This window comes from Equus asinus, chromosome 25 (assembly GCF_041296235.1).
Source record: "Equus asinus isolate D_3611 breed Donkey chromosome 25, EquAss-T2T_v2, whole genome shotgun sequence".
Classification (NCBI taxonomy): Eukaryota; Metazoa; Chordata; class Mammalia; order Perissodactyla; family Equidae; genus Equus; species Equus asinus.
The window spans coordinates 27,781,559-27,795,744 of NC_091814.1; the positions used below are offsets into that span (position 1 = coordinate 27,781,559).

Below are 14,186 nucleotides of genomic sequence, written 5' to 3' on the forward strand. Positions count from 1 at the left end.
AACCTTTTTGATTATGACATAGTAAGAAATGCTGTTTATCTAAAGACCCTGTTTAGACATACATATTGATGACTGAAGCAAAAATTTCAGAGAACAATGTTTAACTTTGTTCATGCAATGCATGTGAATATTTGTCTATTATATTCTACTTATTTAATTTAAAACACCAGGTCATAATACACTGTATTGACTTCACAAGCCAATAACAGGCCTTGATCAACAGTTTAAAACAAATTATTTCAGACAATAGGGAACATTATGAGAATCATCTTTAATTCCAAATTTAGAGCTTTTCTTACAGATTATGTGATGCTGCTTATTTTTAACTTGAACTCATGCCTACTCCTTAGGCATTTGCATTTATATATTAATTTATTAGCCCTTTGGGTCCTGACAGGATGAGACACAAATCAGCCAAATTATGGTGGCAAAAATCTTTGAGTGATAAAAGGCAGGAAAAGATTGAAGGGAAAGGGAAGACAAGCTTAGCCACGGATGGATGGGTAGGTCGGTGGGGGTCCAAACAGTTATATAACCTAGTCATCAAAGTAAAGAATAATCAGAAGACCACTTATAGAATTAGGGGTACTTGGGGGGTAATATATAGTGGGTAGAATCGTGTAGTGTATTTAGTCTCTTCCAGCATTCAGCTCAGGGGTTATTTTCTCCCCCAAACCTTCTCTAGTGGCCCTTGAAACCTCACAACATCCTGGGCCTGCCTCCATCCCTCACCTACATTGTATTGATATGATGTTTGTGGGTCTTGAGAGCAGGGAGTGCCTCTTTCTTCTCTGAATTCCTAGCATCCAGCTGAGTGCCTGGCATGTCGGTATGTACTCCTGTGCACATTCCCTAGGCTTCTCTAAATCTATCCTCCACTGTGAAACAAAGTTGGGCTAAATGATCTGCAAGGGCTGTTGCAATCCTGACAGTCGATGACTTTAGCAGATCTGAAGTAGCCCACAGCGCTCTGCTTCATAACAAAGCTCACATCTTTGCTGTGGTGGGCTCGAGATTATGAGTTAAAACATGAATGACCTGTGCACAGTTTAGGGCCTAATCCTGCCCTGGCAGAATAAGCCACCAGTGTTCTGATAAGAGCAGCAGAAAGCCTGATGCTGCAGCCGCGCCTGCAGCAGAGGCAAGATTCCAGCCTCCACCTCCCACGAGAGTGCTGCTGCTTTCCAGCCTGCAATTTCCTCTGAGGCTCGGGATTGGTCCGGAGAGCCACAGAGGGCTGGGAAAGACCTCTATATATTCCTCGGAGGGAAAGGCAGTCCCAGATAGTTTTGAAGTTTCCAAAGACTCACTCTGCTGTTAAGAATTTGTGCTCAAAGCTGAGGAGCTAAGCTACCTGCCAAAATGTGCAAAGGACTTGCAGCTTTGCCCCACTCATGCCTGGAAAGGTGAGAACCGTTATTTTGGCTTAAGAGATGGAGATACGGAGAATCTTTACTCAGGGGAGGATACCCAGAGGCAATAAAGGGTCATTATAGTTTGTGGTGAAACAGATGCTTGATTGTAGACTGGGAATTGTCTCATGTCTGTTAACAACACAGAGGTTTTGAAAGATCTGAGCTGGGAAACTGATACAACATGGGGTATTTCATACAACATTTACTATCCAAAGCATTTCCTCCCAGGAGAGGAGATGTCTCGTCTATAGGTGCTTGTTCAGAGTCAAAAGCGTAGGTTAAGAGAATGAATTCCAACATCAAACTGCCTGGGTTTGAATCCTGGCTCCACTACTTACTGTGTGTGTGGTATTGGGCAATTTATTTAATCTCTCCATATCTCAGTTTCCTTATCTATAAAATGGAGATACTAGGAGTGTCTACCTTATAGACTGGATATGAGGATTGAATGAATTACTGTATATGAAATGCTCAGAACGCTGTCTGGCACATACTAGAACTATGTAGATGTTAACCTTTATTAATGTACATAGACTGGGAGAGGAAGGAATGTTTGCAATGAGGCAGAGGGGACTTCTCATTGTTTGTATCTTGATCCCATTAGATAGAAGCAGCTGGATTGCTGGACAGAAGAAAGCCTTCGGGACACAGAGGTTGTTTGTTAGCTAGCATTCTTTTTTAGATAAAGAGGAACACCTTTGAGGCTCCTGGTTGTCCTTCTGCTGGACAACATTTGGGAGGGAATTCCAAGTATCTAGCCTAAGTAAACAGAAGAACAAATATCTGACTTGTTGGAAAATTTAACCCAATAATCCTACCTGGTGCAGAGAAGTAGGGCTGTTTCTCCTCTTCTTCTTTCTTAAGAGTGGATTTGATTAACTTTGGCTTGAGCCTTCCTTGTTTAAAATAAATAAAGTTGACCCTTTTGCAACCTGACTCTATGCCTAAAGGCAATGTTTGCCTAAGAAGGTCGTGTTGTTCAAAGGGCCATCTATGACTTCTCCTGTCTCTTAACAAGCTCACATCTTCTTTTTGATGACTTTTACCCTGGAAACAACCTCAAAATGATTTTTTAAAGAGATCATTATGGCAAAGGAATTTATCTCCAACAATACTGTCTAGTGACTGAAAATAAAATCTGCCTTTATCCACTGTTGTCAAAAGCACAGATTATTTTTAAAAGATGTACATAAAAGAAATTCATGGTAGTTAAGTAACAGTAGTTAGGGTGTAACTAGGGGGCCATATTGGCCATCAGACCAACCTTGGGGAGAGGGACAGGTTTTAATGGTGGATACTGTTTATTGCTATCAGCCTATCCTTCCCTCTGTAGAAAGCCTGAGCAACAGGGAGAACAGAGGGAGGTGAAAGGCACCCAAAGTTCCTTGAATATGAGATGATGCATAATTATTTCCTTTTCCATCTTTGCAACTATGAGAAATGCAATTTGACTTTCACAATAACTTTAATGGATGCCTTTAGCTCAATTATTTGAAATTATTATGTACTTTCATGTATTTCATTAATTGGTGAACAATTGACCCTAGAATGATTGTGACGTCAGTCTGTCAGGCATTTTGTGATCCTATAACACACTGCCTGGCATTTAGTGAATAATCAATAAATGTTTATTAAAAGTTTGGCATTGTTACTAATTTTGCCCTATATGTCCTTGTAAACATGCATAATGTTTACTGAGATACATGGATGGAACATTTCTTTCATTGATTCCTATTACTGTTTTATATCTGATTCACTATCAACATTAATATTGAATCACTTTTTGTATCTTTTAATGCACAGTAAATTCTTCTGCTCCAGGATATAACTAATGTTCACGTAGAATATTATAGAGTGGCCGAGGAGCAAGGTTTTTTTGCATAGGTTGCCTGAACCTTTTAATTTATTGGCATGTAGTAGAATCGTGCAATTATTGTCTCCTCTTACATATTTCTTTTTCATGATCTGTTACCCTTGCAAATAGAGTCAGATTTCCAATTACAATGCTGCCTGAGAGGCGTGTTTTGGAGAAATGGAACTGTGGATCTGTGGAACTGTTAGCACACACTCTTGGAAAGAATCCAAGACTATGTATCCTAAGGGCACAATGATACTCGAATGAATGCTTCCCAACCAGCCTTCCCTGGCTCTACTCTCTTTCTCTCCCCTCCCTCATCCCCACCAGCTTCCCACCTCCTCCTTTCTCCTCTCCAAGCTATGAAAGGAACATGGGTACGCCTCAATGCTTAGAGAAAGATATTTTGAAATCCATATAAAATAAATTAGGCTCACATATGTGCATTATCAAACAAACTGTTTTTAATGGAAAGCTCTGCTGAAGAGTTCAAATGTATCTTCTCTATTGCATTGGAAACAGAATTCAGTTACAAAAATCTGATTAACATGTTATTTATCAGGGTAGAAAGAGTACTGGTTAAGGAATAAAGAGCATACTCAGTTTTGTCATTATCTCATTTGTGTCCATGAGCAAGTGATTTCACTTTCCTAGGATTTTATTTCTTATTTAGTAAACAAAAGTTAGGTTGGTTGTTCTCTAACATCCTTTCCGATTATAACATAGTTCAAATGAAGTGAGATCTCCTGGTTTCAGTGACTAATGAGAGATGCAATTAAAGGGAAATTTTTCTTTATTTATTTTTCTCTTCAAGTTTGGAAGCAGAAAAGAGTTGGTTAATGAAAAATCATCAAGAACACAGCCCTGTGTTGACATCTTGGCTGTCGCAGAAGCAACCTACTCAGTGATTAAATTACTGATTTACAAGAAATCAAAGTTTACTTCATGTAAGGGAAGCTTTAATCCTAGGAAACTCCTTTCTCAATGTTTAGGGTAGCATTAAGCCAGAGTCATCTTTGACGTACTTGTATAAACTATTCTTTATTTACTTAGATTTTTAAGACTGTTGCTCATTAAAACTCCAAATTGATTTCACATGTTTTTATATATTTAAAGAGATGAATAATCCAAACATTTACACCATAAAGGGCCACCACCCCACCATTTCTGCCCTGTGTATATTGAAACCTGTACTGTGTGGGTGGGAATCTTATGGCGTCACTAGAAAAGGAAAGAGTTGAATGCTCTGAAGTCTTCTTTTTATTCGTGATTTTCAACTTAGAATTTTAGGCTTCTTTTGAAAAGTCGTTTTATTTTCAGAGTCTCTTGAATTTCTCTGAACAAGTTTAATTTTTAAAGTAAGCATTGCTCTTTGGGAAAGGATGGAAGTATTCTGAGACAAGAAGTGTTATTATTATGATTCCCAAAAAGTTCCTACTATAATATAAAGCAACCAGTGTGATGATGATGATTTTTGTCCATCACTGTTAACTAGTCTTGATACCAATTCACAGTCTTTACTAAACTAACAAGGGGGTAAACGAGTAATGAAGACTTAGCTTCTGACAAAGAATTTTCCCTGGGACATTAATAAAGTGTCACAGGCCCTTCACATCTGTAGGTGTCTGGCATAGATCTAGTTTCCGTTTAAGATTGTAAAGGCTGCTAGTGGTGGAATGTGTTTAATCCACAGTTCACACAAGGGCTTCTGGCCATCTCAAGTATGTGGGAATGCTGGAAATTTCAGGGGCTACAGAAGGTAAATGGGGGAGGTGATGTTTTGTTTTCTTATTAATTATTATTTTACTAAAAATTCCATTTTTACCCATCTTTTGATTTATGTGGGTCTAAGGTTGGACAATTTAGAGTAGGAAGCCCCTCAGAAGCAGGGAGTGATCAACTAATCTTTTAAGGTTCTTAAACCATGTGGAAGCACCATACCGAGTGGGCCAAGGCTCCTGGGTCTGCAGGATTAAGTAAATACAGCGTTTCCCAAAGGCATGAGCACATCTTTGGGTCAACTGTAGAGAAAACAGAAGTACCAAGTGAATTAAGACTGTGTCACTTAAGTTGCACAACTCATGGCTCAGTCAGAATGGATACAGGATCATCAAAGGAGCCTAACGAGGTAGTTACAGGACCTCTAGTTGGGAAGAAGTGTAAATTTGAAGCTTGCTATAGCTGATAGCCTTGTGATATAATTGCAAATATTGCAATGAAACTCTATAATGTTAAGAAAGCGAATGAACTATTTAACAAAATTGGAGAGGGGGAGTCACTAAGAAAAACTTTGTTTCAATTCTTATTGATAAAACAATTATTTCTCTGGATTGCCTTTCAAACCTCCGTATTTGCCTTAGGCATAAGGTTGAAAAACCTCTCAAGGAAATTTCAGTTCAGTTAGTAAATAAGAAGGAATTAGTGTGTTGAGATCCACTATGAAGGAATAGATGCACAAAAATGGGGGGATGGGCTGGCCCCATGGCCTAGTGGTTAAGTTCAGTGCTCTCTGCTTCTGTGACCGGGGTTCGGTTCCCAGGCATGGTCCTACACCATTTGGTGGCAGCCATGCTGTGTCCATGACCCACATACAAATACAGGAAGATTGGCGCAGATGTTAGCTCAAGGCAAATCTTCCTTGGCAAAAAAATAAAAAATAAAAAAAGGAGGGAGTAGGTAGAAGCTTATAGAGCTTTTGGTAGTCAGGGAAAACTTTCCAAGAAGTTACAGGGGATGATGTCTAACTAAGGTTTATGAGCTAAACCCGAAAGGACAGAGGAGTTAGACAGATCTGGATAGAAAGAGAGAGAAGGAAGGCATTCCAGGCCAAGAGGGGCAGGCCTGCCTGTGCAAAGGCGTGGAGAGGGCCCAAGGAGTTTGGCTGATGTTAGGACGACTTTGTGGGATCCATATTATCCCTAGAGGTAAACAGGGAGGGAGCTTTGAGTTTCTAATCAGTTAACCTCTGGTACCTGAGGAATTCAATTACTAAAAAGACAATCTGTACTTGGCACGTAGTAGGCACTTAATTAACATTTTGTCAAAAGAATGCACAAATAAATTTACAACAATTGGAGACAGCCCCGCTTGCAGGTTGGCCTGATGCTTTCTCTGCTTCCAAAGGGATTGGGAAGAATTCGTATCAGCGATATTGTAGGCTAGGATGGGAGAAAGAGTGTGTGTTGCAAAATGAAATAAATAAAAAAGAGGATTCCTGCTGGGAAGAGTGGGAGTGGGATTAGGAGGAGAGGAAGGGCAGGGAACCTCCAGGATTTCTATAACTTCCTCAGGAAACCCTTGTTAAGGAGGCGAGTCTTTCTTGTTTCTAACGATGGGAGCATTTTGGCAGCTATTGGTGGAACCATATGAAACTGTATCTCTTCAGCTATTTCTCATGTATTTCCTGCCGCAGCTTGTTTAATGAATTTCTTCTGTATTCTCACCAGTTGCCTCTTTCTAGTCTTTCTTCCTTTTAGTCTAGGCTATGTTGAATCACCAGATAGCAATTCAAAACAGTTTCAGATGCCAGCATCTTCAGATTGGCGGGATCCCTGAGAGGATATCTAATTTGTTTCTTCTTCTCTAGCAAGGACTACACACCGTGGTGGGATAGGTCAGATCTAGGGAGGGGGTCTCTGTCTCTGGGGCCAGTTAATGGCTGTTGTCTGTCCTGCTGGCTGGAAAGCAAAGGAACTAAACTTTAATTAGTTCAGTCAGGATCCATCATCAGTAACAGGAACCAGAATATGGCTGGAGGCCAGAAGATAACAGGTTCCTATCTCTTTCTTCCTTTAAAGTTCCGTTCAGTTCCCAGATAACACAGGATCTGTGCTATGTTTTAAGGCTGAGTCACCCAGAGGATAAAGCCGGTTGAAGCCTGATTGTTTTTGACTGCCTTGAGAAAGCAGCTCTTATTACATGTTTTAGGAATATTAAAGAAAATTCAAAATAAGGAAGGGTGTAAGTTCACAATCTATCCCCTTCCTTAACATCAGCAATGGAGTGGAGGAGAAAGAACATGGAGATAGAAACCCCACCTCTATCACTTCCTAGCTGTGTGAACTTGGGAAAGTCACTAAACCTCTCTGAGTTTCGTTTCCTCATGTGTAAATGAGGATATTGACCTTGTTGAGGAGAGATTCTATAAGAAATAAATAAAGTAATGTACATAAAGTGACTAGTTTTTAGTAGGTGCGCCTCTATTAAATAATTAATTTCCTTTCATTCTTCTTTTCTTCTTTATAGGTAGTCGGGAAAACCTTTAAGTCTCAATTACGTGGCGAGGTCTTTGATAAAACTTATTTCTTTTCATCCTTCCTCATCATGTCTTTATCTTTTTTAAATAATAAAGGTGAATTTGTAAAATAGTAGGGTATTTTTCCCATTGAATCCATAATTCTTTCAGTGGGTCCTTTTTTTAAAAAAATATACCAACTCTTTACAAAACATTGAATAGCATTAAAGCCCATGATTGTAATTAAAAATGAACAATTCTTTAATATCAGTAAATATCCATAAGCATCCAAATGGTCTTTTGCAGTTGGATTATTTGAATCAGGATCTAAATGAAGCTCACATTTTTTTTTACTATTGTTAAATGTTATTATTATTAGATTGATAAACACTAGCCTTTGATCTAGTGTTCTTTCTACAAGTAATTGGGCCCCAGTTGTGTAAAAGACTTCTTTTCTTCCCCAAGTAATTTTATTGGGATTATAATGGTTTATAACATTGTGTAATTTGGGGTGTACATTATTGTTTATCAGTTCCTGAATATACTTCATCGTGCTCACCCCCAGTAGTCCAATTTTCATCCATCACCATACATATGTGCCCCTTTATCCCTTTCACCCACCCTCTCAACCTCCTTCCCTCCTAGTAACCACTAATCTGTTCTCTTTATCCAGTATTTGTTGTCTTCCACATATGAGCGAAATCAGGCAGTGTTTGTCTTTTCTCTGTCTGGCTTATTTCACTTAACTTCATACCCTCAAGGTCCATCCATTCTTGAAAACACACTTAAGGACCCCTCAGACCGAGAGCCCAGTGCTTTTGTGTGATCGGGAGACGTTAGCAAACTCAATTTGGACGGTTTTGCTAGTGCAGAGGGCAGACGTGGTGAGGCGTCGGTGATTCACAAACAAAACTGACCTCAGGGGTTTGTCTGCAGCACCCTTTCGTCTCTTTACTAACTGCAAAAATCCTTTCACCAAGCCTCCCGCTGGCTTTTCTACATCAAATCACGTTTACTGAGCTCCTGCTGCGTGCAGCGCAGGGCGCCAGGAGCTGGAAGCCAGCTGGGGCACAGATCCTTTTTCTGTTCTTTCGCTTCTCGGCAGTGAGCGAACTAATTCCTCTTCCCTGAACTGCTGAACTGGTTTGCGTGCAGTCACCCTACCTCCAACACTGAAAGGTGCCCCAAATCTCCACCCAGGCGTGGATACCACAGAAACCTCAGGGTCACACACCGAGATTGGTTGAGTCTCTCTAATCTCTCTTCATCAGTAGGCTTCCTGTCTCTTATTTCTTCTTTTTCTGCAATTCATTTGTAGAACACAGAATTTTTAGAAAAAAATTCTGGAAAAGGTACTGGGTGAGGAATGCAGATGTCCGGAGCTGTAACTTTGGCTTCTACTAACTAGCAGAGGGTGAGTCATGAGTCAGTTGCCCTCTCCAGGCCTCATTATCATCTTTGTAAAAGGCGATGAATCAATTATATGATCCTTTACTTTCCTTCCAGCTCCACTTTATTGTTCTTAATTTGGACAACATGTATCTTGAGGACAGACTGCATCTTTATTCTAATTTTGCATCTCATGTCAAGTCCTCCAGGAAGACCAGGGAACTAACTTCTGGATGTAGCTTGAAAGCTGCAATCCATTAAAAATGTGCAGTTTTCTTCCAGCCACTTTGGATCTCAATGGACTAAATTAAGAACCCCATATTTCTTAAAAATACTTGTGAGAAATTCGGAATAAACTCCCATTTTGTGAGAAATATGTGTTTATATGTAGTGGAGAGTGACTCTTTTTATTTTGGTGAATTCCATGAAAGGAAAAGATGGTCTCAGTTTCTCGTAAAATTCAAGGGTGAATTGACAGGTTCAAAGATCATGTATTCTTAACAGTCTATCATTCTTGTACTTTGTTTACAACTAATTTAGTTCTCTCTTATCTCAAGAGTGTAAATTCCTTGAGGGCAAGGAGGAGAAAGCGAAGCAAGGACGCAGACACACCTGACCTTGGGGGTGTGGTGCCATTGACTACTTTGACACTATGTCACCCTTTTCTCCAGTCAGTGGAAAGGGTGGCCCACTCATGCCCCTCTGAATCTGCCCAGAAGGTGACATCCTTTGCCTTAACAGTGAGAGTTTCCATCCTCGAGGCTGGAATGAAAAGGGTGAATCAGGGCTTCTAGACCTTTACATAATTAATCAATTTTTATCTACCAGCTGAGTAGATCCTGTTGTGCCCACAATTCTTGAAGCCACGAAGATTGCTTCTAACTGCATGAATTCATATCAGGCATATATATGCACAACAACTGTAATTTCCAACCGGAATGAGGACATACAGCTTGCCTCCAGGCATTAGAAACTGGGTCTTTCCTAGAAAATCTGTAGGTATGGTCAACCTAATTATAGGATGCATGCACCATCAACACAGCTAATGTACCTGTGACTTTGGGCTTATTCACACTGACAATAGCATTCCTGGAAAGTCCAGTCAGAGTATTTCTTTGCAAAGCATTCTATTCAGTTGCCATGTCGAGATACAACCTGGCCTGACATCTTTTCTCCTTCAAAAAGGAAATATTTCGGAGTTGAAAGGATTCAGCAAAGCCATCTTTGAATGCTTTGAACAGTAGACACCTGATAATCATGTTGGCTTCAAGAAGAGCAAATGAGTCTAAGATCATTATTCTATATTCTACGTGCTTTCTTTTCTCCTTGCCAACTGCTTCTCCAGACACTTCTCAAAACAATACCTAGTCCATGTGGACAGAATCTCACTCAGTCCTTACAACTCTACATTCTAGAAACATGTTGGAACTATCATATTAAAGTCAGAGTAAGAGATGCAGCATGAAGTAAAATCCTTGAAAAATGTGAAGCGCTCCACTCTGTAAGTGCTTATTATTGGTAGTGAAGCATGTGGAGCTGTTTCGGTCAAGCTACTGCTTTTGGACATTTTCTTGTGCAGACATCTGTTTCTTGATGAGGCACTTGTCTGTAGGGATGCAGGAAGTTTAGAGAATCAAGATGTTCCACTAACAAAGTAGTTTGTTGTATTTTGGCAACTTATTTTAGGGGATAGTTTACAAGAGATATCTGGGTCAATAGAAGCATGGGACTGAATGACCTCTGCACTTCGGGACAAGGTCAACGATGCAGATCACGCGGAATGCTTTCTCAGAAAAGCCTGTTATGTAAGGTCTGGTTCTGGTACTTTCTGGATGGCATGCTTCCAGAATCTTCAACTTTGTTTCTGAATCCCCCAAGTCCAAAAGGTGTGTCCCTTGAACACACACATGCATCAGGTGCGCACACACACACAACACACTCATACATCCCTGATATTTTTATGGTTTGTTGAAATCAGAGATCCATGCAGACAAATTGAAAGTGATGCTGAGCCTGCTAGGAGGAAACAATTTTTCTTTTACAAAGATAAATGTAGATTGATGGGGCTTTTTTCCTTCTTAGGCAAATATGTCTTCTACCTTCATAGTTGACATTTTATATTTTCTCCTTTTGCTGTCAGTGTCAAGGGAAAAAACTGTCTGTAAATTGGGTTTTTTTCTGAATTCTCATCTGAATGTTCAAAAAGCCTTTAAAATTTTTTAAAATTGTTTTCTAACTTTTATCTTCCAGATCCACTAAGAATGGCTTAATCTTTGTCTTCCTTCCTGGTCAAGACAGGGCCCTGACGTTGATAATTGTGCTAAAATGGGAGTGCAGATGCTGAATGCAGCTGAGGGAAAGGAATGTGTAACTTCTATTAGCTACTTAGGGAGCGCGTTTTATTAAATGGATGCTAGCTTTAGAGCATGAAAAAGACAATAACGAAGAAAACTGACAAGTGTGACAGTCTGGAAGTGAGCCCCTAGCACAATCTTGATAACTCACAGGCGCACGATGAAAGTCTAATGGCTTGATAGATTCTGCTCCTTGAGATGGGGTATGATTGTTTGTCCTGTCTTCTCTAATATGACCAGCTTAGAATCACAGATGGAGAATAGGATCAGGGTCACAGGTAATTCCTTCTTTTATAGATGAGGACCTGTCCAAACTGTTTTGGTGACTTATCCGAGATCACAAAGCTAGTTAGAGTTGGAACTAATTAAAGGTCTGTGGATTTACATATTGCCTTCATTTTATTTTATCTGATGAATTTTAATTTATGAATTTGGTGTGTCTTCACTTTTAAAATATTTATTCTTCCAGAGACACCATCTTTCAAAAGGTTTTAATTACCAAACAAAATAGTGATTAAGAAGAAATGTGATCTTTTTCCATTTCTATTTACTAGATGCATATACCTGCCAATTAGAATATCTGAACAGCATGAGACAGACAGGCTGTATTGCATAGTAATTAAAAGCCCATGCACTGAAGTGAGATTGGGTTTGACTCCCACCATTGTCATTTACTGGATGATTTGGGGCAAATTACCTAACTCCTCTGTGACTCAGTTTTCTCATCTGCAAGATGGGGATAATATTTCTACCTCCCTTGTAGGATTGTCATGAGCCCTAAATAAGCTTATGCATTGCATGTGTTGAGTAAGCCATTTCCATAATGGGAAATGTGTGCTTTCTCTTAAGGTGTCATTTTTCTTATTCATCTTCATCTTGGGTGATCCTTGCAGCCAAGTCTCAGGATGGGACAAGAACAAAGGACTGGAAAGCATCCAAAACTGAATGAGACAACCCTCCCTCCTCGCTTCCCCTTCTCCTTCTGTGCCTGTCTCTATGCCTTGCAGATTTCTGTCATCTTCTGTGAAAATTTCTCAGGTGCAGGCCATGTGTCAAGGATTTAACAAGATACTTTTCCATTTAGAAGACATTGCTCTTCCCTTCTTTTTTCTCTGGGATGTCCCTGGCACCCTCTCTGGCGTCCTTCCCCAAGTTCTCAGATCTTTTTTCCCTTGTTGTGTTTTATGTCTGATAGTCTCCTATCAGCTGCGACTTGCATTGGCAATAATAAAATTACATTTGCTGTTGTCTAAGATCCCTCACGTCTTCAGTCTAGTGTGGAGTGCTTAGCCCAAAGACTCCTGCTTTGCATCCTTCTTGTGGCACCTGGGTGACCATCTGCTTGGTTCCTGAACCTTGTTCCTATCTTGAGCCTAGATCTCTAACTTAGTAACCCCTATCTCAGCAATCATACCATTTGGGGAGTCCCCATTCTTCAAGTCTTTTTTTTTTTTTAAGATTTTAGTTTTCCCTTTTCTCCCCAAAGCCCCCCGGTACATAGTTGTATATTTTTAGTTGTGGGTCCTTCTAGTTGTGGCATGTGGGACGCCACCTCAGCATGGCTTGATGAGCGGTGCCATGTCCTCGCCCAGGATCCAAACCGGTGAAACCCTGGGCCGCCGAAGTGGAGCACACGAACTTAACCACTCAGCCACGGGGCCAGCCCCACCATTCTTCAAGTCTTTATGTGTGAGTGCCACAAGGCAGACTGCATTGCGCACTGGGAGGAAAATGAGAGAATATTCTAAGAATGCTGGAGAAATTTTCCAGGATTATGACCCTGCGACATATGCATGGACCTTGAAAGCTTCTTTGGAATTTTTAGAAAATGTATTAAAACAATGTGGGCTTCCATATTAAACTTTGGAAAGGATCTCTGGGAAGGTGGGGGAAAAACAGGAAGCAAGCATCTGTTTTAGGACCCAAACTAATACCCTCTCCTCCCTTGTCACACAGGGGTCAAGCCAAATCATACATTTCCAAATTTCAACCCTTCTGGAAAGCTTTCTCTATTTCTCTCTCACAGAGAAGCTAACCCTCTATCCTTTGAACTCTCGCAGAACTTTTTAATCCTCCCTGTATTTCATATCTCTTCTAACTCTACTTTCCTCAGATTCAGCTTTGGTTGGATATTTGATATTATCTCATTTAATTCTTATCCTAACCCTTCAAGTTAGACATTATCAACGTCACTATTGTACCAATGAAGAAGGACAGATCATTTCAATGTCTTGCCCAAGACATGCCTGCATTCCGGTGCACGAATTTCAAATCTAGGCCTTATTCTACCACATCGTGGCTACATCTCAATAAAACTATGTAGACATATTTTCTTTATAAAACGGAAGCTACTTGAGGTCAGGAACAATGTCTTAATAATTTTGTAAAACATTCCTATATTATGTAGTACATGCCTGACAAGAAGTGGTACTTCATTAGAGTCTGATAAATGAATGAATATAGGAATGAATGTATGAATCAATAAATAGATAGTTCTTGAAAATAGAGATCTTGAGAATAATAAAGTGTTGTTATGATATTTGCGGGGGAGGTGGTTTGAAATCTAATTCTAGGCTTCAGATAAGAAACAGTCCTTTTATTCTTCATTGGTATGTCATTATTTGGCTCAATAAACCCTTTTAATAATTTGGCAAAGGTAAATGTTGACCAAGTGTCTGATTATTTGAGGCAGTGAATTTCTATCTGTTACATAAATTCATTGTGAGAGGACACATTAAGTTCTGGGAACCATTCTTATTAATGATGTAATACATGTTAATGTTGATTAAGGTCTCAGTAAATTTTACTTTGCTCTGCTTTCCTTCCCTCTTTCTCCAATACCCTTTATTACCACTTTTATTTCCTTCTTTTCTAATTTATAAAACAAGTCAAATAAAGTAGGGGCCATGTACAGCAAGGAACTTTCAGTCCACAAAGTC

At 39.8% G+C, this 14,186-nt stretch overlaps 1 protein-coding gene across 1 annotated transcript in view; it reads left to right on the forward strand.

Moving 5' to 3' along the window:
- Positions 1 to 1,134: 1,134 nt before the first annotated feature.
- The window catches only part of RGS5 (regulator of G protein signaling 5), a 52,100-nt gene continuing 39,048 nt past the window's right edge, over positions 1,135 to 14,186 (forward strand). The window contains exon 1 of the mRNA XM_014841170.3: positions 1,135 to 1,406. Coding sequence (XP_014696656.1) covers positions 1,363 to 1,406 — 44 coding nt within the window. The 5' untranslated portion in view covers positions 1,135 to 1,362. The remainder of the gene's footprint in view (positions 1,407 to 14,186) is intronic.